Genomic DNA, 26,084 nt, shown 5'->3' with positions numbered 1-26,084 from the left:
CTTAACCACTCTGGCAGGTGTAAGATGAAATCTCAGAGTCATTTTGGTTTGCGTTTCCCCAATGGTTGATGATGTTGAACATTTGTTTGTTTAAGTGTTTCTTGGCCATTTGAGATTCTCCTGCTGAGAATTCTCTGTTTAGGTCTGTACCCCATTTGTAACTGGATTATTTGCTTTTTGATATCTAGTTTCTTGAGTTTTTTTTTTTCTATATATTTTGGAAATCAATCCTATGTTGGATATGGGGTTGGTGAAGATCTTTTCCAACTCTGTAGGATGTCATTTTGTATTATTGACAGTGTTCTTTGCTTTACAGAATTTTCAGTTTCATGAGGTCCCATTTATTAATTGTCCATCTCAGTGTCTGTTTGTGCTACTGGTGTTCTATTCAGGAAGTTGCCTCCTTTGCCAATGTGTTCAAGGCTATTTTCCATTTTCTCATCTGTGAGGTCAAATATAACTGGATTTATGTTGAGAACTTTTATCCACTTGGATTTCAGTTTTGTGCAGGGTGATATATATGGATCTGTTTGCATTCTTCTATATACTGACATCCAGTTATGCCAGCACCATTTGTTGAAGATGCTTTCTTTTTTTCCATTGTGTAATTTTGGCTTCTTTGTCAAAAATCAGTTCCATAGGTGTGGAGATTTATGTCTGGGTCAATTTGATTCCGATCATTCACCTGTCTCTTTTATACTCTTTTAGTGGGACATATACAATACCATAATGTTTTTGTTTGTTTGTTTTTTGAGACAGGGTTTCTCTGTGTAGCTTTGCGCCTTTCCTGGAACTCGCTTTGGAGACCAGGCTGGCCTTGAACTCACAGAGATCCGCCTGTCTCTGCCTCCCGAGTGCTGGGATTAAAGGCATGCGTGCACTGCCACCGCCGCCGCTGCCGCCACCACCGCCTGGCCATAATGTTTTTATTACTATAGCTCTGTAGTAGAGCTTGAAATCAGGGCCAGTGATACCTCTGGAAGTCCTTTTATTTTACAAGATTGTGTTAGCTATCATGGGATTTTTTTTCCATATGAAGTTGAGTGTTGTTCTTTCAAGGTCAGTAAAGAATTGTATTGGAATTTTGGTGGGAATTGAGTTGAATCTGTAGATTGCTTTTGGCAAGATGGCTAATGTTACTGTGTTAATCCTACCTATCCAAGAGCATGAGAGATCTTTCCATCTTCTGATATCTTCTTCAATTTCTTTCTTCATAAACTTGAAGTTCTTGCCATACAGGCCTTTCACTTGCTTGGTTAGAGTTGGACCAAGATATTTTATATTAATTGTGACTATTGTGAAGTATGTTGATTCCCTGATTTCTTTCTCAACCCATTTATCATTTGTATATAGGAGGGCTACTGATTTTTGGGGGTTAATCTTGTATCCTGCCACATTACTGAAGGTGTTTATCAGCTGTAGGAGGAGTTCCCTGTAGAATTTCTGGGGTCACTTATGTATACTATCATATCATCTGCAAATATCAACTCTTTGACATCTTTCTTTCCAATTTGTATCCCCTTGGTCTCCTTTAATTGTCTTTTTGCTCTAGCTAAAACTTCAATTACTATATTGAATAGATATGGAGAGAGTGGATATCCTTGTCTTGTCTCTGATTTTAGTGTAATTGCTTTAAGTTTCTCTCCATCTAATTTGATGTTGGCAATCAGCTTGCTGTATGTTGCCTTTATATGCTTTTATGGTGTTTAGGTATGTTCCTTATATTCATGATTTCTCAAACACTTTTATCGTAAATAGATGTTGGATTTTGTCAAAAAGCTTTTTAGCATCCAAAAAGATGGTATTGTTTTCCTTTTATTCTTAGTTAACAATTTATATTCTTCAGCAATAAAACCTGAGTTTCCTTTGCCTCCAAATCATTCAGAAATATACAGATGCCTCAGGAAGTATTGTTAGCCTAGTGGTAGAATCCTGGGGTTTTATTACTAGATGTGAAATGTCATTGCGTTTGGAACCACTTGCCTCGTAACAAGAATATTTTGTTTTTGCCATTAGCGGGAAGGTTTTAAACAATGATCTTAGGAACAGTGAATGCACTGAATGAGATATAACCACGATTTGCCATTGGGTTCAATTTGCTATTTAGAGTGAACTATAGCATGTGTGCAACATCTAATTTGAAAAATGTTTTCAGTCACACCTGACTTAATAAATAGTATCTGTGTTAGTTATCTTTTTCTATGGCTGTGACAAAACACCATAATTATTAAGGCAATTTATAAAAGACAGCACTTAATTTGGGGCCCCATGGTTCCAGAGAATTAGAGTCCATGACCATCATGGTGGGGAGCACGGCAAGAGCAGGCAGCCCAGGTGCTGGAGCAGGAGCTGAGAGCTTTCATTTGACACACAGACAAAGACAAAAAAAACTAACTGGGAATGGTTTAGAAACCTCAAAGCCTGGCCTAAGTGGCACACCTGTTCCAACAAGGCTACACCTTCTAATCCTTCCCAAACAGTTCTACCAACTGGGGGACCAAGCATTCAAACATATGAGCAACATATGAGCCTAGGGGGTCCATTCTCATTCAACTACGACAGCATCCTTGAGATTCTGATCCACCAGAGCCATGATATATTTGAGTTTAGGTATCTTTCTTTTTATCCACCTGTTACAATGTAGTTATTTGATATCTAGTATATCTTTCTCTACCCATGCTCCTGGCTCTGTGCTGAGTACCACTGTTATCAATGCAATGGTAGAGCAAGTCCACTTCTCAATGAACTTATAGCTTATCTTAGTTTCCTTTCCAATTGCTGTTGATAAAATGCTTTGGCAAAAGCTACTTAAGGGAGAAAGTGCCTGCTTGGTTCACAGTTCTGTGTTACAGTCGATCGTTGTGTGGAAACCAAGGTGGCAGGGACTTGAAACCACTGGTCCTATCACATCTGCAGTCAAGAGCACAGGGTGATGAGTTAATATATGCATACTAGTTCTCAGTTCATTTTTTTCCCTGCTTTTGTACAATCTAGAATCCCAGTCTAGGGAGTGGTATAGCCCATAAGGAGCAGACTCTCCCAATTCCAAGACATTTCCATAGGATAAGCTAATCTGGACAGTCCCTCCCTGAGACTTACTTCCTGGGTGATTCTGGAGTTTTCTTGAGTCAACAACTGGGATACAGTTAATAAATTATTCATCTGAGACAAATAATAACTTCTTGGTAAATATTTGATGAATCAAAAATATTAATGTAATCAGGATAAAGATTGTTTACCACATGTTCAATATGAAATCATGGCAAAGAAGCCAGCAAGAAGTATAAAGAGGAAATAACCATAGCAGACACTTGAGGGTAAAAGAAGAAATAATCAATATTGACCTGCTGATAAGCTAATTTATTTAGAAGGAGGCTTGCGTGGAGTGTTGGAGAGGTGAGGCTGGAGAAATTGGCAAGGTAACTGTAGTTACCAATAGCCTTCTATGCCAAAGCAATGGAATTTCACTTAATCTGAGGTCAAGAGGAGTGATTCTACTTTTGCAAACAGAGGAAGTAACTGATGTGAAAGGAATGCCTAAAATCAAGGAGATCAGCAAGAAACTACAATACTCTAGTCAGCAAAAGAGATCATAATTAAGATGATCACAAACACCATACATCTCTAGTGAATTCTGGCTTACCCAGTTACCCTGCCATAAGTAATAATACATTCCTTTACCCCCAAAGTAAGGATTAAGATGGTAAATTATATGGTTCTTAACCACAAACAGAAGGATGAAGAAAGTGTTTGGATTTAGTGATTAGAAGATATTTTAAGGAGTAGGTCTTAGGTGCTCGGATCTAAGGAGGAAAGTAGAGAAGACATCTAAGGAAGCATTGAGATATTTGATTTGCACAAGTGGATGAGCTATTATTAATGTTGATCACTAAATGAGGAGACAAATTAGATTTGATTTATGAGGAAAGTGTATGATTATTTCTGCTGGGGATTATAATTTTGGAAATGTCATGGAGATTTCAATGGAGATGCAAGTCAGTAGCAGTTAAATATGTGGGAATTAGCAATCCATATTCCAGTGTTACCTGAAAGTAGGTCCACCATGAACTCTGAAAACCAATTTGAGAAACTCTCATGAATTCACTGAGAGAGCAAATAGATTCTTTTCTACATAGAGGCCAAGTCACCAGACCGTGCAAACAAAATGTTTACAACTATGAGAGGCCCATAATGGTGTACCTGGAATAGGTGGATGATACAGTCCTATCTCCTACAGAAGCAGAACAGAAACATGAGCTTAGAAGTCATTCAGAGAATAAGGATTTCATAAGCCCGGAATTCAGAAATCAACCTTGGCAAGGAAACAGATACTGGACTTCATCATCTTTGGAGTCCCAACTAGGCCACTCCTGACTCAGACGTGATCTAAGGAACCCAAGTAGATTGTCTGTTCCCCCAAATTAAGTCATAAAAGTTGTTTTTCTCATCAGGCTTGTTGAGATCTGCTTGTTAATAAGTAGCCATGTGATCTCGAGGAAAATCACTATCTCTGTAACCCTGGCAGAAAATGCTGTGAGGAGGTCTTCTTGGCATGTGTGTCAGATTCAAACTATACTGTCTAGTGTATTTTAGATCTATTTTATTTGGGGCTTATTTCTGTTTCTTCTTGAAGTACAATGTTAACTGCTTTAGAACTTGAAAGGAAATTGCTGTAACCCTGATCCTGACTAATTTAGTTGACTTTGGCAACAACTAATATAAATAGGAAACTAAGCAGTATTAGTCTATTCCCCTAACCCCCTGAATTCCAGGAAATTCCAGAGTGGCATATGAATAGATTCAGGAATGCTTTGAATATTTTTTTCCCTCTCACTTTTCATATGCAGCAAAAACAGACTTTGAGAAAAATAAAAAAGGTAAGAGCTGTTTGGACTTCAGTGAACATGTCAGTCTTGGGGAGAACATTTTTCTCTTGGGATGCTGCCTTCAATCTGATATTCATTTTGCTCAGATCAGTTGTAAATACCAGGCTGTTTCTGTGAAATGTAAGTGGTGTTTGCTCTGGGCTGGTGGGACAGCCATGTGCTGTTTGCTCTGTGAGGAGTTCTGCTGGAGTAGCCGCTGTACCTTATTCAGATCAGCTCACAGGATCCAGCTGTCCTCGTCCCAGGTGGATGGAGAGAAACCATTTCACTCACAGCGACAGCTGTGCCACCTGGTCGCTTCGAGAGCAGGAGTTGGGTGAATGAACCATTGTTACAATTTCACTTTTTATCTGGTAAACTGTTTGCAGAAGCCGGAATAACGGAAGGTATTTCCAATCTGGTCCACATTGAAATGATGCGAACACAGAAAGGAAGGCATTGTCTATGCTGAGAGAAACGGCCTCCCAGGGATATCAACGGACACAGCATAACAAGTTACAATAAGGCTGGGCACAAACCCTAAGCCTGCTCTTTTCTGAAGGGAAATGGAGAAGTGGATCTGGGGGTGGGGGGTGGGGGGACTGGGAGGAGTGAAGGGAGGGGAAACCGCAACTAGAGTGTAATATGTGAGAAAAAATTTACAAAGAAAAGAAAAAATCCACTTTTAAGCTTTATGAAGAAAAAAACTATTTTATATAAACTTATGTTTGATTTAAAAAAAAGAAAGAATGTTTGTGTGTTGCCAACACCTGTTATTTATAACACTGAATAAAATCCACTTGCCAAAATAAGCTGTATAGAATTTACAGTTCTAATAACTATATTACTTACCCTATTCTGCTCACTAGACAACCCATGTCTAGTTTCAAATGTTTTTACATTCTTCAACATATATTTATGTGACTACTTCAATTGTCCCTTTGACTATATAGAAGTAAAACTTTCCGAGTTTCAACTGTAGCCAAAGAGAAGGCTGAACATTTTAGAGTCCCTGTTGTTTGCAAGCAAATAAGGTAGCTTTAAAAACCATAAATAAATATTTTTAAGTGGAGCTCATATGTGGTTTAAAGAACAAGATTTGCTGATAAATATATGTGAAAATAAAGCAAAAGAACCAAGCTAACAGCATGTAAGAGAAAGCAAATATGGTTCAATGGTTCCGTCAGCCTCTGTTACTATGTAAACTGACGATATCATTGGTGTACCTTGCCACATGAACACGTGTGCAGGAGCACACTGGGAGGAATTGTTTTAGATAAGCCTTTACTAATAACACTAAAAAAAAATTATTATATCTAGCTCATGTCCTGACAAGCTAATTTTTAAAATAATGATATTCAAATTTAGAATATTTATAGGACAGTTTTTTTTTCCACTCTTGGCTCACAGCAGTTCTACAGATTATTTATTTTTAAACCATTTTTATAAATGTATAAGTTATATAGTGTGTTTATTTGTATCACATGAATTAAAACATTATTGAGGTAAAAGTATATTAACTGATCATAAGCATGTATGTATGTACTGATATCAATAACTAGCAATGTAGCTAGAATGTTCAAAAAGCATACCCCCCTCTTTGTGGAAGGCAAGCTGTTTTATAAATAAGCCATCATTCTAAGAAATACTTTTTGTTTGTTTGTTTGTTTGTTTTTGTTTTTCGAGACAGGGTTTCTTTGTGTAACCCTGGCTTTCCTGGAACTTGCTCTGTAGACCAGGCTGAACTCAAACTCAGAGATCCACCTGCCTCTGCCTCCTGAGTGCTGGGACTAAAGGCATGAGCCATTACCATCTGGCTGTAATAAATACTTTTAATTAGCATATTTACAGACAGGTTTTTTTCTACAGTATTTGCTATTCCAAAATCGTTACTATTATCTTATAAAGCCATAGCCTATTAAATAAGAAAGATTGATATTTATCAGAAAATTTACTCTTTATTAAAGTAACCAACTATTCCAACATATTTCAGGTTAGAACAAATACAATGTCATTTTGTACCAGTAAGGCAAATGCTTTCACTTATATCGTAGAGAAAATTAGATTCCTTTTTAGAGGCCTTCTAAAAATACATACCTAAAATAGTTTTCTAAAATCATTTGTGAAATGCCCATTTGAAACCCTAAGTTATGAAATAATGTATTGCAAATGAGAATCAGGGGCTCTTATTTTCTAGAACTATTGCTAACTAGTTGTATGACTTCCGAAATTAGCATCTTAAAACATCATCAAGTCTCAGGTGGTTGGAATGCCTCAGCAGGCAAAAGAGCCTGCCGCCAAGCATCCCAGGAGTTTGAGCTCTGGGACCCACAGAGTGGACTAAGAGATCAAGCTCCCTGCATGTTATCTTATCTTCATGCATGCACCCTTTCTGCCCTAATAAATAAGTAGATAGATAGATAAGATAAATTAAAAAAAATTAAATCAAGTCTCCATTTATTAAATGAAAAGTTTAAATTAATTTTTTTTTCAAAATTATGTCTTCATTGATCACCATCCAAATGTAGTATGCTTTCCCTAGAACCTAGAATCATGTGCTGCACAGAGGATCAGTGATGTGTGGGGATACTTTATTGAGACAAAAAAAGAAAGGTGCTAAACATGCTTGGGAAATACTTATGAGACAATTTTATGAGAGACTTTGCTTCTGTGCTAGTCATCTTTGTAATAGTTCACTATTAATCCCTTGAGTTTAAGAGAGAATATTCATTTTACATTCCAGCAATTTGAAGGCTGAAAGTGAGTTTTCCCATCACTTATCATAAAGTCCTACCCTCGTCACAGAGTCAGTTAAACCGAAGGTCCAAGGGGTTAAGGAATTTATTAAATGCTGCATGATAACCTCCAAGAATGGGATCCCAGAGCTGGAAGGATGTTATGCAGCCATCTGTTTTGAGTCTGTGTAATCTTTGTCTTCAAAGGTTGCCCAATGCAGTGCTCATGTGTGAAGAATTTTTCCTCAATCATTTTTTCAAATGATTACTAATCTTAAGAGAAGTGGCTAGCCGGGTGGTGGTGGCGCATGCCTTTAATCCCAGCACTCGGGAGGCAGAGCCAGGCGGATCTCTGTGAGTTCGAGGCCAGCCTGGGCTACCAAGTGAGTTTCAGGAGAGGCGCAAAGCTACACAGAGAAACCCTGTCTCGAAAAACAAAAAAACAAAAAACAAAAAACAAAAAAAAAAAAGAGCAGTGGCTAATATCTTATTGTTAGTAATCTTAAGAGAGGTGACTAATACCTTATCTTAATGTTAACACCAACATAAAACTGTTTCCTTATGCCCTTTCATTTTGACTGTGCTAATAACATTTTTTTATTGCATCATACAATACTCTTTGGAGCAATGACTTAAATCAAAAAGGGGTGTTGGGAGATTTTCAGTTTCACTGGACTGATTCATCTAGTGATGAAGATTTTAAGGTTAAATATCTTCTAATCGAGTAATATGTGGAGAGACTATAGTAATTGCTGTGTGGGATACAATGGGTTATTTACCCAAAGCCAATCAGCAAGAGGAACTTACTAAGGCCTGTACTAGAACAGTAAATCAGTAAACAGAAGTGCTGTTATGGCGAGACCTTGTGGTCTCCGCCTGCTCCAAGACTGACTTTGGGAATGGTAGGTAAATGCATTTGTATGCAACATGATTTCACATCAAGAAAGAACTTTGAGTGAAGAATGAAAACTACATATTGCCTACATTGTGTGCGTACGTCACTCATACTTACTGATATCATTCACAGTTTCCTTTTGTTAAAACTCTTTCCACCAGTTGGATAGATAAGACACGTGAAAGATTAAAAGTTCTAAGATTACTGAAAAGTTAATAAAGAACAAGAGCACAAGTAAATGGTCCCTTCGCTGGATCACAGGATACTTGCTAACTTTGTATGTGGTGAATGGAGCAAAAGTGCTTGAACAGTCCTACTCAAATGAGACAAACAAGTGAGGACATTAGTAAATAAACACATAAATAGATGAAAGCTATTAGATGTGGTATAAATAGACAAAGACACATGATGTATATTTATATCATATATAAGAGATAGATGATACACAGGTGATATATAGATAATAGATAAAAAGATGATCGTAAATAGATGATTTATAGATCATAGATAAGATACATGGGTACTATATAGATAATAAATAAGTGAAGAGTAAATAATAAATAGATATATTGATAGGTGATAATAGATTTCATATATGTAAGTACATGTAAAATCATAGATGGACAGATTAACATCAGCATTTTGAAATCTCAATAGGCCTCTCCCACACGGGCACATTTTGTCAGTTTTCTCCCGTCTGCCCTCTGAAGTATGAAGGTTTTCAAGATGGTAGTATATGAACTTGTGAGGAAGAAGGAACATTGCAGCTGCCTGTCGGGAACTGCACACCATGCCAAAACACTTTCTCTGAGTTGATGTCTGACCTGTGACCAAGTGGAAATGCCCATTAGACTGTTAAGTATACATGCCTGGGAGGACAAAGGGTTGAAAATCCATTATAGTTACTATGTGGACGTGTCTAGGTAATAAGTTAGTGCTGATGGATGGATTAGCCATGTCTTACAGACACATTCTGTTTCTGATGGCAGAATTTATGTTCTTTGTGCTTGAAATTGCTGTAGTTTGTTGTATTTGCTATCAAAAACTATAATTATTTAGAGATTAAAAACTCATTAAGCACATGTTTAGATATATACTAAGCATTTAAACATGTGTTATTTTTGTTTTCTAAGAACATACATTCATTGGTATGATAATTTTTGGACCACAAATCACAGTTTAACTGGTTTTCTATTTAAAATTTCTCAGGATCAATATTAAATAATATAAACATCAATACTGTGCATGTAATCATACAGAGGTTCAAATATGCACTATTCAACTGTAAAGTTAATTTTAAGGCATTTAAAAGTGCATTTAACACTACATTTTTTTTTTTACGTTTGCTAAGACTTGCCTTCTCTATACCCTATGACATTTGGGTTCAAGTCAATCATACAATGTCCCAGGGATAGGGCCACAACATTAAACTTCCTCTATCCATCACCCTTACTAATCGCCCCACCAGGAACACACTCCTCATCACTCCCCAGTTCCTAACCCACCTCTTTCTATCTCTGTCCTGCTGGCAGTAAATCCTCTGGCCAGCTAATTGAATGAGTGCACCTGGCGCTGCTTCCCAAAGATCCACAAAGCCAGACTTTGATGGACAGCAGAAAGAGGCACAACGTGAAAACAAAGCCTTTTAGCTGAGAGCAATGCTTTGTCCTGAGAAGGACTTTAAGGTCACTCCAGCTCATTCTGGCTGTGGTGGGGATCTTAATTTTCACTCATCCAATTTACTTGCACCTGTCATTCTTTCCAATATTAAAAGTTCAGCTCCTCGAGTGTGAGGAATTAAGAAAGAAGGGAAAGTAAAGTGCTTGTTGCAAACCAAAAACAGAAAAGGCAAGTAAAATCTGGCTTGGCTCTGAAGTACAAAAAGTTATTTTCAAAGCCCGTAAATTATGACATAGTGATTAACATGTAATTTAAATATATTTAAACAACAATTATATCACATTTCCAGCCCAGCTAATTGGCCTCACAGATGTTCCCTTGGAGCTGCATTACCCTTCCATGGGGAAATGAATGATGTGCTTTTTATCATAGGAACCAGATAAAAAAGCAAACTGAAAGAAAAATGGAAACAGAAATGTAAAAAGCAGCCAGTACCCCTAAAAACAATGAATGCTAAGAGTTTTGTGTAGAATTTGTTTTCATTTTAATGGTGAAAATGAGAAGAAGTGGAAAAAAAAGTGTGTGAAGACACTCTATTACTGTGATACTGCTTGGCAGTGTGTCCAGAGAGGGAGCTGGTAGGTTGATGATGGAAAGACTTGTCAGAGCAGGGACAGTGGATGCATTCTATCAGACAGAGAGCCTTGCTTCATGTCCCAGAGCAAGCTAACTGCAAAGTCCAGCTATTTACGGTACACCACCTTTACAACCGAAGGCATTCTATCCTAGAGAATGAAGATAGATAACGAACTGTTTCCTCATTGAGAATGGCTTGTGAGTTAGTCCTTTGATCATTCATCTTTCAAGTTCGAAAAAAAAAAATACAAAATGCACCATCAATGCTAGCTGTAGCTGTGATTCAAATTGAGCATTATACAGAATGAGCATTTTTGCCAAGTGAGAGGTCAAGGAACACAGGTAATTACTAGTGTTTTGGAATACTTTACCCTCTGATATGTAATTGCAGGCGTGGAATGAATTCACTCCAACAGCATCGTTCTTTTGTGCCTTGTTGTGTTTGTCTGTTCGATTCTACTTCCATAATCTCAGGCAATGTCTGACGGTTCATTATAAGTCCCCAAAGGTCAGTCAGTGTCCATATCTCTTCTAGTATGCCTTAGTGTTTCTAACATCTATAACAGTGACCAGTGATTTGATCATTAAGATTTAATTAAAATGTGTTAAATACTTGCTAATTAATCAGGGCTTGATGATAAGTCTGGGGTTTCAAATGTTATAACATTAATGCAGGCAGTTATCATGTTTTATTTGTGCCACTCCTCAATTTTACAAGTCACTGAACTATATAAAATATTCCTTTCTCAAATATTATGAACAAATAGAATTGATTTTCTGTCTTTATAAAGGACAGCAAAATCTGCCTATATTTATGATAATCAGATAACAGATAAGCATTAAAAATGTATCTTTGATGGATACCTTTGACATGATTCCTTGACTTAAGAACTCTGATTAGCTGACACATATACTTACACATTATATATAGTCTACATTTATATTACAGTGCAGAGCATAATTTGTCATTCCAAAGAATAGAGACCAAGGATGAAAGTGGGGGGTCTGATATATTTTACAATTGAACATGTGTGATTGATTAGACCTAAAGCCTAAAATTTCTAACAGGACAAAATAAATGTGCATAGTATAATATCAACTCCTGTGCATTGAATCTTAAATATATCTATAAAAATAATGCCCATAAGCTGCTGAATGGAGCAAGAAAATATGAAGCATATACAAAATTGAATACTGTTTAACTATAAAAATAGGTGAGAGCTTATCATTTGAAAAGACACAGATAGACCTAGAAATGTTATTCTAAGTGAAATGGGCAGGCATAATTTGACAAATACTTCATGGCCTCACTCACCCCTGTGTAATTAGAGAGGGAAATGATCTTCATTCTCAATTCTGTCATTAACTGTAGGGTGAGATGCAGTATAAATTCATTATAGGACTTGTTCTTTGGTCAGTCTGGCAAATAGCATTTGTTAAGTGAAATTGCATTGTTCAATGGCGATTGATTTACATTAAATAGTTGCTATTCATAGAACAATCTTTTGGGATTGCCTTATGAATCTCTAAATTGTAGGAACACTGATGTGAGATGATATTTTGGTGTTTCACACACATGACATAAGTTGCTGGAAGGATCTTTAGTCATCTCTGTTGACTTGAGATCAGATGTACAGAGTCGCATCATAGTTGCAGCAACTTTTGCCTGCTTTATTCATTATCCTCAATACCAGAGAAGCAGAGAAATTCTCACAGAGAAAGCTGTTCTTAGTCAGTGTGTTTAATAATGAGTGAATATATATGTGTGTATTTTTATATTAAGGAACAGACTTGGGATTCACACAGCCCCACTTCTCTCTTCTGAAGGAACAGTATCCTTAACATTTTATCATATTTTACCTTCACCTTCATATAGCCCAAAGGGTAGAATATTAAGTCATAACAATATAGACTTTTTGAAGCCAAAACCTGGTTGTGTGACTATATAAAAGGAATAGGAATTATGTTTCTAGTAGCAAATTTACTTTTCAAGTTTTCTTCTGTTTCTTCCCTTTTTAAGAAGTAGAATGGAAGATACAATAGTATGTGGCCTTTTTATTAATAAGGAAAGACTGAGTGGCCTTTGTTGAAGTGGTGAAAATAAATGTAGCTTAATAGAAAATGTTTTAGATGAGTTTAAATCCACTTTCTTTTTCCTTCTGAACACCCCCCCCCCTTTTTTTTTTTCTTGTAAGGAAACAAACTGGTATTTTGTAATGATCCTAAATAGCATGAAGCTGTTTGGGTCTTTTGATATGTGAAAAAACCAACTATCCTTTATTTGAAAACACAGTTTCATTATTTCTGGCTCCCCACCCTCCGTCTTCTACGGTTAATCTGAAAAATTATAATTCTTATGTCAGTCTTATTTTCTTTTAAATCATTAAAAATTTTACTTTGTCAATGTGATTTTCTTTGTCTGGGGCAGAATTAGTGTTTAAATTTGCTTGTTTGTAGTGAGAATGAACACAATTTGACTAGGAAAAATCACTCTTGTGCACTCCCTTCTTTGGCTCATGCAAATCGTATCTTTTCTTTCTCTTTTCTTTGGTTTTTTTTTTTTTAGTTTTTCATCCATGTTGCCTCTTATTATATCCATCATTCCATTTTTCTTTCCTATTAGAGTGAAATTGGACACAGCCCTCCTCCTGCCTACACCCCCATGTCGGGAGTAAGTATTTCACGATCAGCCTTCATCTTCTAGGATTTTTGGTCTTCTCTTAACCACGTTTCTTCTCTTACCTCCATATTATTTCCTCATTTTTGCCTTTGCCAACAGTGAGTCAAGAATTGGCTATAGATCCTGTAGCTGCCTGTGTAGATGTCTGTATGTCAGGTGATAATCTGCAACTGAGACATCATACACCAACAGGAGCTTTCAATGGTTATTGGAAGGATTTACCAGTCCGTGTATTATGCTTCTGGGTGAAGATTTTATCTTCAGTCTCATGACTGCAGGTCATGTGCTGTAAAGTCTGAGTCTCAGTGACTGTCCTTTTGTTAGGTACTGGACACCAACGTCATAGTAACCGCAGAATGGGAGGTAGTATTGGCGCTTGCCATTCATAATATTTCACTGTACTTCTGCACTTAAGACCATTTGTCATGAAAATTTATTTTGAGTTTCATAACAAAATTAGGCAATTGTAGAAAAAGAACACAAAAATCTTTTTTATTAGATCACACTTAGTAAATTTAAAAATTGAAAATTTAAATTATTTCCACATGATTTTTTTTTTACCTATTAAGAAAAAGTCAGGGTTGGAAGGGGCTGAGAAGATGGCTCAGTCAGAAAATTGCTTGCTCCACAAGCATAATGGTCTGAGTTGGATCCCCACATCTACACAAAGAGCTGGACATTCGAATTCCAGCACAAGGAAGGAGCTGAAAGACGATCTCTAGGCCTTCCTGACCAACCAATATAGGCAAATTGATGAGTTCCAGGTTAAGTGAGAAATTCTGTCTCAAGAATTAAGGTACAGGGATATAAAGGAAGACACCCAACATTGACCTCTGACCTCCACATGCATGTATACCTACACTCACACGTACATGAATATGAATATGAATATATATATATATATATATATATATATATGCACACAGAAAAAAGTAGAATTTTAAATATGTCTAGTCTTTACCTCAAATTCATTAGCCTCCTAGGAAAATAAGTCATGAATTGCTAAACTTGAAAGACAATGTGTTTGGTACCTTTGTGGCTAATAACATTCAGGATCCTTTTACAATTTTTCCTAACCACTGATTCTCCCAATATGTTTCTGCTATTTTAACAGAATCAGTTTGTGTACCAGGATGGGGGCTTTGCTACACAACAAGGAATAGCCATGCCCTACAGAGCCACAACCAACACCATACCAGAAGCTCCAGTCGCTCAGGGTGCAACAGCTGAGATGTTTGATGACTCCTGCTGTAATGGCACCCTACGCAAGACAGTGGCACCCCATGTCCAAGAAGACAGTAGCACACAGAGGTATAGTGCTGACCCCACGGTGTTTGCCCCAGAACGGAACCCACGAGGTGAACTGGATGAAGAAGGCTACATGACTCCCATGCGTGACAAACCCAAACAAGGTACAAGCTGAACGTTCAGAAGTGATTGTGCTCAATGATCCCCTCCATCAAACAAACAGGGGATGGAAGCCAAGTTTCCAGACAGCTCGAGGGTCTGATATTTGTGATCTATAATAGAAAAGGCCCAGGCTATGACTATTAGAGAATAGTTTTCTGAATCAGTGGCATCTATGTACCTAAGTACTTCTTTAAATAGTCAGAATTTCAAGCTCCACCTGAACACGAAATTGGATTTTTAATGAAATCCTCAAGTGACATATAAGCACAACAAAGCCCGACAAACACCAACTTAAACCTACCTTTATTGCAATAGTTGAATGAAGTAGTATGATACTACAGGGATTCAGAACAATTGCTTTGTTGAAGTTACCATGGAGGTTGTAAAGATCGGTGTTACTGGCAAAGGACCAAAGCTTCTGATGTCAACAATAAGAGAGCTGATTTATTTAAAACATTCAATCTCATTAACCTAGCGTAGGGTTAGGGCTTTGAATCATCATAGAGTGCTTTCTTATCACACATGAGAACTTAGATTTAGACTGACCCCAGTATCACCAAAAATAACTAAGTTTATCACAGGAAACTATGAATTTTGTGAGTGATTCTTCAAAAATGAAATTTGATTCTGTATGGACTTACATGCACCACCATCTTGAAGATGGTTTGTGAATTAATGGCTTTGTAAATGTTAAACATAGAAAGGTTAAACACCCACATTAAGTAACACTTTAGTTTTGAAATAAAAAAAAAAAAAAAAAAAAACCTCTTTCTCTCTATGGTAGCAGTGCCACAAAACAGAGATAATGAATAATTGTTATTGAAAATAGTGATCATGATGATGTCTGTCAGTATCAGCAGCAGGCCAGATGTTAAGACTGTGAAATCCCATTATATCATCTTTATATGGCTCTGGTCACTGTATGTGAAACACAGGCTACTGATCCCTCAATACATAATGTAAATTACCTAGCATAATATGATGAGAATTTTGATGACTATAGTCCAGAATAAATTAGGAAGAGAGATGGATGAGAGAGAGAGAGAGAGAGAGAGAGAGAGAGAGAGAGTGAGAGAGAGAGTGAGAGAGAGAGAAGATAGATAGAATGATGGTGGATAGATGAGAGAGAGAGAGAGAGAGAGAGAGAGAGAGAGAGAGAGAGAGAGAGAGAGAGAGAGAGAGAGAGAGAGAGAGATGTGAAGATTTTTGTACAAAGGGTATTTTTGGAAAGATTTTAATTTGATATTAAATGTATGTGTGTGCTTGTGTCTGTGCACGTGTGTGTGTGTGGAGTATGTGTGTGTGTGTCTGTGTGTCTATGTCTGTGTTCACATGTGTGCTGGAGCCCATGGAGGCCAGAAGAGGGCATTAAATTTCCTGGAGCTGGAGTTCGAGGAGTTTGTGAGCGCCTAATATGGATCCTGGGAAGCCAGCTCTGGCCTCTGGCCGTTTTGTAAAAGCTGCAAGCACTTAACCATTGAACCATTTCTCCAGCCCCAGAAAGGGTACTTAACCCTGACAGCCCCATAAACAGAAGCCTTTACAGAGCTGGCACCATATGTAGGTGCCTTTAGAAGAGAAGAAAATCTAGAAGACTGGGATTCCGACCCATGTCCTTGTCCATGCCCTGTTTTGCTAACTTTTTTTGTTACCGTTTTGTTTTGTTTTCATTTTTCTCCTTCCTGTCCCAATCTACATTGTAGCTAGAGTTTTCCTGCCTGGCTCACAGTCAGGACAAATCTCTCTCACCTGCCAGTCCCACAGCCACTCAGACCCAACCAAGTAAACACAGAGACTTATATTGGTTACAAACTGTATGGCCGTGGCAGGCTTCTTGCTAACTGTTCTTACAGCTTAAATTAATCCATTTCCATAAATCTATACCTTGCCACATGGCTCATGACTTACCGGCATCTTTACATGCTGCTTGTCATGATGGTGGCTGGCAGTGTCTCCTCCACCCAGCTTCCTGTTCTCTCAATTCTCCTCTCTGTTAGTCCCGCCTATACTTCCTTCCTGGCCACTGGCCAATCAGTGGTTTATTCATTGACCAATCTGCACCACATTTGACATACAGACCATCCCACGGCACTATATGCAGGCTTTGTTTTGTTTTGAGAAAAGAAAACGAATTTGTGGCTCTCTTGTTCTAAACAAACCTAACCCTTGTTCTTAACTTTAGTCAGATTAAGGATATCTGAACGTAGATCTCTATTAGATGTCATTTTTATATATATAAATATATATGTTCTTTCAGAATATCTGAATCCTGTGGAAGAAAACCCTTTTGTGTCACGGAGAAAAAATGGAGACCTTCAAGCTTTAGATAACCCGGAATATCACAGCGCTTCCAGCGGTCCGCCCAAGGCGGAGGATGAGTATGTGAATGAACCACTCTATCTCAACACCTTCGCCAACGCCTTGGGGAACGCCGAGTACCTGAAGAACAGCGTACTGTCTGTGCCCGAGAAAGCCAAGAAAGCATTCGACAACCCCGACTACTGGAACCACAGCCTGCCACCCCGGAGCACCCTTCAGCACCCAGACTACCTGCAGGAATACAGCACAAAGTATTTTTATAAACAGAACGGACGGATCCGCCCTATTGTGGCAGAGAATCCTGAGTACCTCTCTGAGTTCTCACTGAAGCCAGGCACTATGCTGCCCCCTCCGCCCTACAGACACCGGAATACTGTGGTGTGAGCTCAGCTGGGGTATTAGGTGGAGAGACATGCCCACTCCATTCCCTCCCCCTACACACACCCCTGCTCTTTCTCTGGTGGTCTTCTTCCTTCTCCCAAGGCCAGTAGTTTTGACACTTCCTAATGGAAGGTGTAGAGACGCAATGATAGTTCTGTGCTTACCTAACTTGAACATTAGAAGGAAAGACTGAAGGAGAAAGACAGGAAGACACACACTGTTTCTTCGTTTCTTCATATGGGTTGGTCAACAGTGTCAGAGCTAGAGAAGGCCTAGGGTATATAAAGCAGTACTGCCTGCTGTCAGAGTCCCAGCATTAACTTGTACATTCTCTCTCCCTCCTTCATTCCTTCCCTTTCTCCTATCAATGCAGGTGATTGAAAACCCAGACTCCATTCTCATCTGCATCCATAGACTTGTGCATATTCAGCATCCCTAAAATCATACAAAAGCTTTCATTAGAACAAAAGGATGAACATTTGGATCCCATTTGATAGTAACTGAGATTGAGAAGCCAATTTCTTTCTCCAATAGTTTCTTTCCTGGCAAGGAAGAATGGCCAACCCAGCTTTTATAATTTTTAAATCTCCATTATAGTTATAACTAGTAATTATGCATAGAAGGCCTCTCTGGTGTTCCCATTTTGGTTTGCTTTGGCCTGTTCCTTTATATTAGTTCCTCTCCTATTTTGGGCTGTAGTTTCTAGTTACGAAGATATTTACATAAAAGCTTCTTGACAAAGTTGAAACACACACACACAGACACACACACACACAAAAAAAAATTATATGATGTAGAGGCCATTATTTTAAATCATGCAGTCATTTAAATTAGAAGAGAAAGCCAAGATACTAATAAAAATAGCATCAAATCTAGATTTCATGTTTTGCACTACTGAATTTATTCTTCCCAGTCATTTTCATTCTTTAGCATTTTATTTTTCGCCATAAATGACTGTCTTTGATGGGCAGTGGTAATCTTCAGAGTAGAAGGGATGCTAAGAAACAGTTCTGTGTGGTTCAAAAAAACTACTGATACTTTCAGGGGTGGTCCCATGGGGGATCCATGCAGTGGAAGAAACACTGGATTGGGTACGTCTACATGGAAGGTACTCAGAAATGTAGTTTGCACTTAAGCTCTAATTTTATTTGCTCTTTTTCTGAACTCTACTTTGGATTTTGAATGAAGCAATATGGAAGCAACCAGCAGATTTAAGTACATTTTTTTAAAGGATCTAAGATAAATACAGACTGTGGAAATGCCAAACCAAGCCAACTAGGACTTTGGAACAGTACCCAGGGATTGCGGTGAGAGGGCCAGCACATTATCTTCATACTCTGTGACATTTGCTGTGTAAGGAAGTATGTTAAGTTTGTACTCTCTGTGTGAAGGAATGCAAGTTGAGGACTGGCTTGAAATCCATGGAATTTCTAGAACGAGACTCTGTTTATATGGAGTAGAAGGTAGCTTAACTCTTCCCACCTAAGTTGCTATAATTAAAAGTAAATCATAAACATTTGGAGCATATGAACAGGTCCATGATTGAGTTAAAAGTTGTAAATAAACATGAAAACCCTTCTCATGCAATCATTTTATCATCCAATACATTAATCTTGTAATAATTTATGTAATGACTCTTCATCTACTACCATACTATGTCCCAGTTGTGGAACCATCTCTTTTAGCTTTCATTTGAAAAGAACACCTATGGTGTTAAGATGACTGATGGGAACAATGACAGATGAATCTCTAGGAATTAAGGAAACCTAGTACTTCGCTCTTTTCTACAAAATTCTTCTCTGAGTCATTTACATTGTTTTAAACATTTCTTTCTACTGTTATTTTATTAAGAGACAATTAGACTCACTAGCCTAAAAAAAATCAATTAGATTAAACATTTTCTTGTTAAAACAGAGTGCTTAAGGGAGAAATTTTTTCAAGGACGTTTATGTTTCTACCTATTTTGAAAGAGTAAATCCATCCATCCAAATCTAGATTTATTCAATTGATATTTGTTTAAAGTCTACTAAAAGTATGTGGGGGAGCAGTCAGATAAATGAGATATCATCTCTGACTTCAAATGCTAACAATCTAGATTTATATCCTGTGACATTCTTATTTCTCCATGAGTCCAAGGAACCAGGTCACATTAACTATTTGTGAAAGGCTTTACAGAACAGGTTTTTAGTAAAAGTTCTGAGAACTCATTGGGATGTAAGTTAAACATCCTTTAAACTACTGAAGATGACAAGTACAATCACTTCTATGTTCTTATCCAGACACAAACTTGACCAGAAAAATATGGTATCACTGGCAAAGTGACAGTCTTACTATGAAAGCAGCAGCAAATGGTGATCTTTGGCCAAACCTCTTAAATGTGTTGGGTTTGGCCTCTTCTTATACTAAGAGAAGTGAAGCAAATTGAAAATGGGAACTAGAGACAGGAGGAGGGTTTGTGAGATCTTGTCTAGTGAAGTCTAACCCTAAATTTACTAGAGATAAAGACATAGCATGATCCAAGGGCCGCAGCTTTAAAACCCAAAGCTCCCCAACCCAATTCAGAGGCATCTACAAGAAAAGAGACCTTGTATAGGTCCCTATTAAGTATGAAGAGCTGAAATGTAAGCCTTTGCTAGTAGATAAATCTATGCCTACCCATCGCTGGCAGCACCTTTGGAAAGTTGTCCTGACCTTTTCTCTTCGTTTACAATATTCATATGGCTTCTAGTGGGAATAGGAAAGCAGACTCTTTTTTTGTAAAAGAAAGAAGATAATCTCTTAACTGTTAAAGTAATGGAAACATAGTCAGTGAATGCTGTCTCTTTCCTCCTTAGAAGCACAAGATTCACAGTTCTACACATCTGCCCCTGGAGACAGATGCCGGAGAAATTGAGAATGACCCCTAAATGCCATTTTATCATTCCTTTTTTTAGTTTTGACTACCTAGGGGGAAATTATTCAAGAGTGGACTAAAGGGACAGCAAACAGGGATTGTGAGGAGGGCTTTCATTTACTTAAGAGAATAACCTGTTTAACCTGGTAAACTGAAATTGTAAGATACTAGTTAAAGCCTACAGATTGCTATGGAATATCAGGTGATAGTCATCAGCAGCACCAATCAGAATATGCAGAATCAATTTGAAAGACTCAGTAAAATTAATGTTAAAATTAAGCTTACTATATTTTTTTTTAAATCGTCAAATTGTAATGATCATGCTTAAGTTTGGGGAATCTAATTTTCAGGCAGGGTAATTTTTTTTTCTTTTTTGGTGAAATACTTATTTAAGGAAGCTATTCTTAAACAGATGAGAAAAAATATCCTCTAAGTCAGGAGAGGTTCAGAGTCACCAAAACGCTGCAGCTCAAGCAAGAAGCTAGTCCTGGTTTTCTGAATTACATTGGTAGCACAGGTTAGGATGTGGTTCTTTCTCTCTAGAAGCATTCTTGAAACTGTGAAAAACAATGCACATTTCAAACTATTAAAAACACAAAATGGAAGATCAAAGACTTAGTAAAAGTCTGTTTTTTTTGTAAGTCAGGAAGAATGGCTGACTAGCTCTAACTTGAAAGAAGAAATTGGAGGGGGGGCAGCTGATAAGTATGTCATTTTCATGTGTTACACCTTTTGATAATGGCACATATTGGCAATGGTGGGGAAAGGATAGTAGAAAGATATGAGGCTTTGCTGATACATGGGGTTGGTGGATGATCGATGTGTTTTCTGAGATGTCAAACTAGAAATAAAAATGTTTTTATGCCTGACACAGAAGGATGTAAATATAAGATTCTTTTGAACAGTCTAACCTTTATTTAAAAACTGGAATTCTTTGTCCATCTGTAATTGTTGATTATTTAACTAGTACATGTAGTTCACAAGGTAAAAAAAAGAAAAAAAGTGACCATGAAAGCATGTGTATAACTGGACACAATCATGCCAATGCCGTGAGACGTAGAATTAGTTAGGTTATCAAACGTTAAATGCTTTTAATATTAAGAAGAAATCAAACTAGAAAATTAATCATGAAATATAAAATAACACAGTAAAATTCAGACTATGAAAATGTAGGGTGGGTTTTGCATAGAAAATAAAAAATAAGTTTGCCATTTAAAATGGTTGGTTGTTGGTTGGGTTTAGCAGATAGTTGACATAGTGTGGTTTCAATTGTGAAAACTTGCTTTAGAGCACTACAGATGATTTTTCTCTTGTTCTCCTATTCTTTCATTACATTTAAAATGTATTACGTACAAAGAGGATGCAGAAAGGGATTGCTTTGCAGACATCAATTTGAAGTGCTTTAACAGGCAGATAAACCACATGTGAGGTTAAGAGATCTTCCAAATGAGTAAAGGAAATGAAAAGGGTCTATATTACCTTCTATAGATGCAAAACAAACAGCAACAAAATGAGTGTTATCATTTAGAAAGCAAACACAACATATTTAATTTGTGACATGTCTTTTCTTTTCTCACCATACCTTCTTGCCTACATAACCAATATGGAACCCATTACCTTTTTTTGTTTTGTTTTGTTTGTTTTTGATAAGTAGATGCTGAAGCAAAAATTCTAAACTATTAAAAAGGTGTTCTTTTGGACTCTTGTTTTTTAACTGTTGGTTCATTATGAGGCAAATGAGAAATCCAAAACAACAGCTACTAACAGTTAAAAGGTCAGACAAACCAACTTCTACTGCATATAACATGGGCAGAGAGTCTGGCTGTGCTTCTGTGAGGCTGCAGGACAGTCTTGTCCTTCTGTAGACATGTCAAGGCATGTGGTTGTCTCCTGCTGACCATCTGCTCAAGAAAAAAATGACATGTGAATATGAATGTGAATCAGGCATAATTTTAAAAGATCATTGGCAGTTGAGACCTTCTTTTTGTTGACACTAAGATGAGGTCAACATTCACGTGTCTGGATAGAATCAACACAATTTTTCTAAACTTAGAGATGCCTTTGAAGGATTTCTCTCCGCTGTTATGAGCACAAAGACACTGTGGACATTGTATGGGATCAGGTGCCCTTGCATTTGTATATATAAAACCTTCTAACATCAGAGGCTGCTTTGTTCCTTTCTTTAAGTGAAAGCATCATAAAATAATAAGAATTTCAGATTCTTGCTCATCAAGTCCCACTGATTAAATGTACAATAGATAGGATGTTTCCCTTGCAGATCCCTGTCTCACCTCACTCCTGGCCAAGAGATGGTTTAGGTAAAAGAAAATGCTTCTAGAGTCATAGGCTGAAAAGACTATATAAGCCCCAATTTCAAGGAGCATTCACATGTCTCCCCTGGAAGGAAATTCCTTGAAAGTTAGCTTTGCAAGTGAGTGATCACCTTATCAGAGACACAGAAAATTTTATTTGCCTCTGAGTCTCAGAGGAAAGTGGCACCTTTGCTTTTCCGTCCCCCACTTGCACAATGCCTTTTTCTGTTTGATTTTCTGTCACTAGTTCAAAGTGGCTCTCCTAAGGCTGTCGCTTTCTCAAGCCATAGTGGATCTATGAAGACCCACATCCTCTTCTGTGAAATACTGACCTAGCCTTTGCCCTCAAATGCCTGATTTTTTTTCCATTAAAATATTCAACCACTCTAGATGGTAGTAAACTACTTCTCAAACAAAAGACAGCACAAAAAAATTATTTAAGAAGCTAAAATTGTTTTTCCATGACAATTGATTCTCTCACTGTGGACTTCTCTGTAGGAATTTGAGATAAGTTAGCTCTGTAATGAGTCTCGAAACTCATGTTGTGTGTACATGCACCTCTAGATCTTACCTTTACTCTTTCCATGAAAACTGTGTATGTGTAGATAGTTTTATGTGTACATATATATATAAAACTAAGTTATTGCAGCCGACTAACTTATTTACTTTGATCACTTTATTTTATTCCTGATTATAAATATTTTACAGCTGCTAGATTTTTCTTTCCCAGGTGAGGAGTGTTATTATCACAAAAGTAGAGGCAATTCACCTTTAAGAACCTTCTCTGGGTTTGGTTGAACATCCATCCATCTAACACATTTATAACAAGCACCATGTCACTGTAATGAAAGCCCACGTCGACTGACAGAATTATACTTTCTCTACAAGGAAATTTTTCTTTTAATGCTTTAGTGTGCTCTCCCCCATGTCATGCGAAGTGTTTATATTTGTATAAATATACAAACACAGGAAAACAAGATTTCATACCTGTAGACAATAGTCCAGTTTGTCCAAACCAATTCGTCTTTCTTGCTATTTTTATCCCTAATGTGTTGATGTTTCCCCTGGCCTGTTGCCCCGTTGAAGACTAGCAAACCCTACCTTCTATCGATTGACAGAAACCTGACTTTCAAGTTTCATTTTCTGTGTTTTTCAGTTAATGGAGGGGTTGTACCATTTTCCTTAATGTGAGAGTCATATCCCTGTATAGTTCTGGATCTCTCAGGGGCTGGGAGTGGGGAGTGAGAGTAACACCCACAACACTCCAAGAACCCTTTTGGAATTATTCCAGTAATCAGCTATGAAAGTAATTTTCTAAATGTAGATAGATACATGTAAGCCGTTCTTTTAAAGTAAGGTACTTTGAAATATGTAGCATAAACTGGTACTGCTGTTAAATGGGTCGACTCTTAAACTGAGCAGCTGTGCAAGGGCAGCTAACTTTGAATGCTCACCTTACTGGCCGGCTTGCGTCCACCTCATCATGGGAGCACCAAGGCCTGCATGGCCGCACACTGACAGTGCATTTTCCCATGCTCTGGCTGCTTGATCAGTCTCATTTCTGAGTATCACTAGAATAGGATCAAATATAAATGAGATTCATGTGCAAGACAATTCATGGCACACACACAAAACTAGGTCACATTAAATCTCTCAAAATTCATCTCATGCACGCATCACAGTAGTTAAATAAGAGAGTTTGGGTGAGAAAGGGAGACAATTTGCAGAAAAGGCAGAGTTGCGCTCATTTCCTTATTTTTTGACTTGTAAACAGAAAATGAGTCCTCTTTCCTCTGAAGTATCATCAAAGGACAGGGCTGAAAAAAAAAATAACTCGCTGGTAGCCATCGATGTTTCATTTCAAACCCAGCATTCAAAGTTAGCTGCCTTTTTGAAATAAACAAACAAAAAATACTACTGTATGTTTGAAAATGTGAATAGTATTTTTATAGCTTGTTAAAGACATGGCTAGCTGCATTTGTAAATAAGGATAATGTTGCTTTGATTTTCTTCTGTGAACATCTTTATTTGGAACATAATTGTCTTTAGGGTTCATTTGTATATAAGTAATTGGCTTGTGATTGTTTCTTTTTTGGTTGGAAGTTATCATTTTGACATTACCTGTGATTCTGTGTTCAGCACTATTGTGATGTGTCCAACCTCTGCACTCGCTTACACAATAGGATATGCCGATTGTGTGTGGTGAAATGTTATTTTCATTTTTTTTCTATGTTATCTATGAAGGATTGTGCACTTAACACATACTAACTTTTTTAATGTTAGGTATATTTTTAGTATAATTTTCCTATTCTTTCTTCTCCTCCAACCCTTCAACCTCTTCTCCCTCCTGCCCCGACTTTCTGTTGTTATTGAGGACAAGGGAGAAACTGTATTTTAAATTGATGTAATTAGGCTTTTTGAGTTAGTTCTCAAGGATCCTCTTCTGACTCTTGGGAAAGAATTGTGCCTGCCCAAGGCACGTATAGAATGCGACTGCTTTGCCTCATTCCATACTGATCATCCCAGCTGAACAATTTGAAAACTGTTCTGCCTTTTTGTTACATGAATCTGTCAGAAATATATTTTTAATTTAATATAAATGAAATTCAATAAAATATGAAACAAATGTTCTTTCTGTGCTGGAACTTTTTAATAAGAAAAAAAATCAGTTGGGGAAGAGAAAGGTTTGTTCTGCATTTAATAACCTGAAGATGTGAAAATGGCTTTATGTCTGTCCATGTTTAGAAATCCCATTGATTATTCTTCAGAAGCCTTCAGTCGGTTGGACTGGGATCCATTTCCCTATGCCTTCACCATCCAGGCACACGCCTATTGACTCATCTGCACAGGCTTTGCTTAATTAACTGTGGTTGGTTTGTTTCATTGGGAATAAAAGAATTATAAAATATTTTGTAGGTGGAATCCAAGTAACATTTTGTTTCTTTCTGCCTTCATTGTAGTTCATGGCAATATTTTTTTTTTAAACAAAGACTTCAAATGGCAAAACCATGTTTGCTGATGGGAAGGAGGTGTGGGGCCTTCAGAGGGGAACTAACTGTGGAGTCAAGACCTTGGAACTCTGGGAGAGTGATATCAGACACTCACAACTCTTTATTACCTCTTTTCCATTTAAGTTTTAATATTACTACTTCTTGCCTACAAAGTGCAAACATTTCACAGTTCCAATAATTTCTCATTAGAAGTCTATTATTCTTTCAAACTACTGTACTTAGGTGATTATACATTATCTCAACTAAAACCAGGAGCAACAACAGGGAAAAAAAAGCCTTTTAACACAATATATTACAGAAATTTCACTTGAACATGTTCAGTTATGG

The 26,084-nt window shown here is 37.3% G+C and overlaps 1 protein-coding gene across 4 annotated transcripts in view; it reads left to right on the top strand.

The window, feature by feature from the left end:
- Positions 1-25,376, top strand: part of Erbb4 (erb-b2 receptor tyrosine kinase 4) — a 1,089,367-nt gene extending 1,063,991 nt beyond the window's left edge. For 2 of the 4 annotated variants that reach the window (XM_052749761.1, XM_052749762.1), the window contains exons 26-28: positions 13,375-13,422; positions 14,546-14,843; positions 17,099-25,376. In XM_052749761.1, coding sequence (XP_052605721.1) covers positions 13,375-13,422; positions 14,546-14,843; positions 17,099-17,544 — 792 coding nt within the window. In that variant the 3' untranslated portion in view covers positions 17,545-25,376. The remainder of the gene's footprint in view (positions 1-13,374; positions 13,423-14,545; positions 14,844-17,098) is intronic. The other 2 variants (XM_052749763.1, XM_052749764.1) reach the window with 1 other exon arrangement.
- The last annotated feature ends 708 nt before the right edge of the window (positions 25,377-26,084 follow it).

The sequence above is a fragment of the Peromyscus californicus genome, unplaced genomic scaffold (assembly GCF_007827085.1).
Source record: "Peromyscus californicus insignis strain IS unplaced genomic scaffold, ASM782708v3 Scaffold_21__1_contigs__length_65335640, whole genome shotgun sequence".
Taxonomy (NCBI): Eukaryota; Metazoa; Chordata; class Mammalia; order Rodentia; family Cricetidae; genus Peromyscus; species Peromyscus californicus.
Note: the sequence above shows the minus strand (reverse complement) of the source record. Positions and strands in the feature narration are given on the sequence as shown.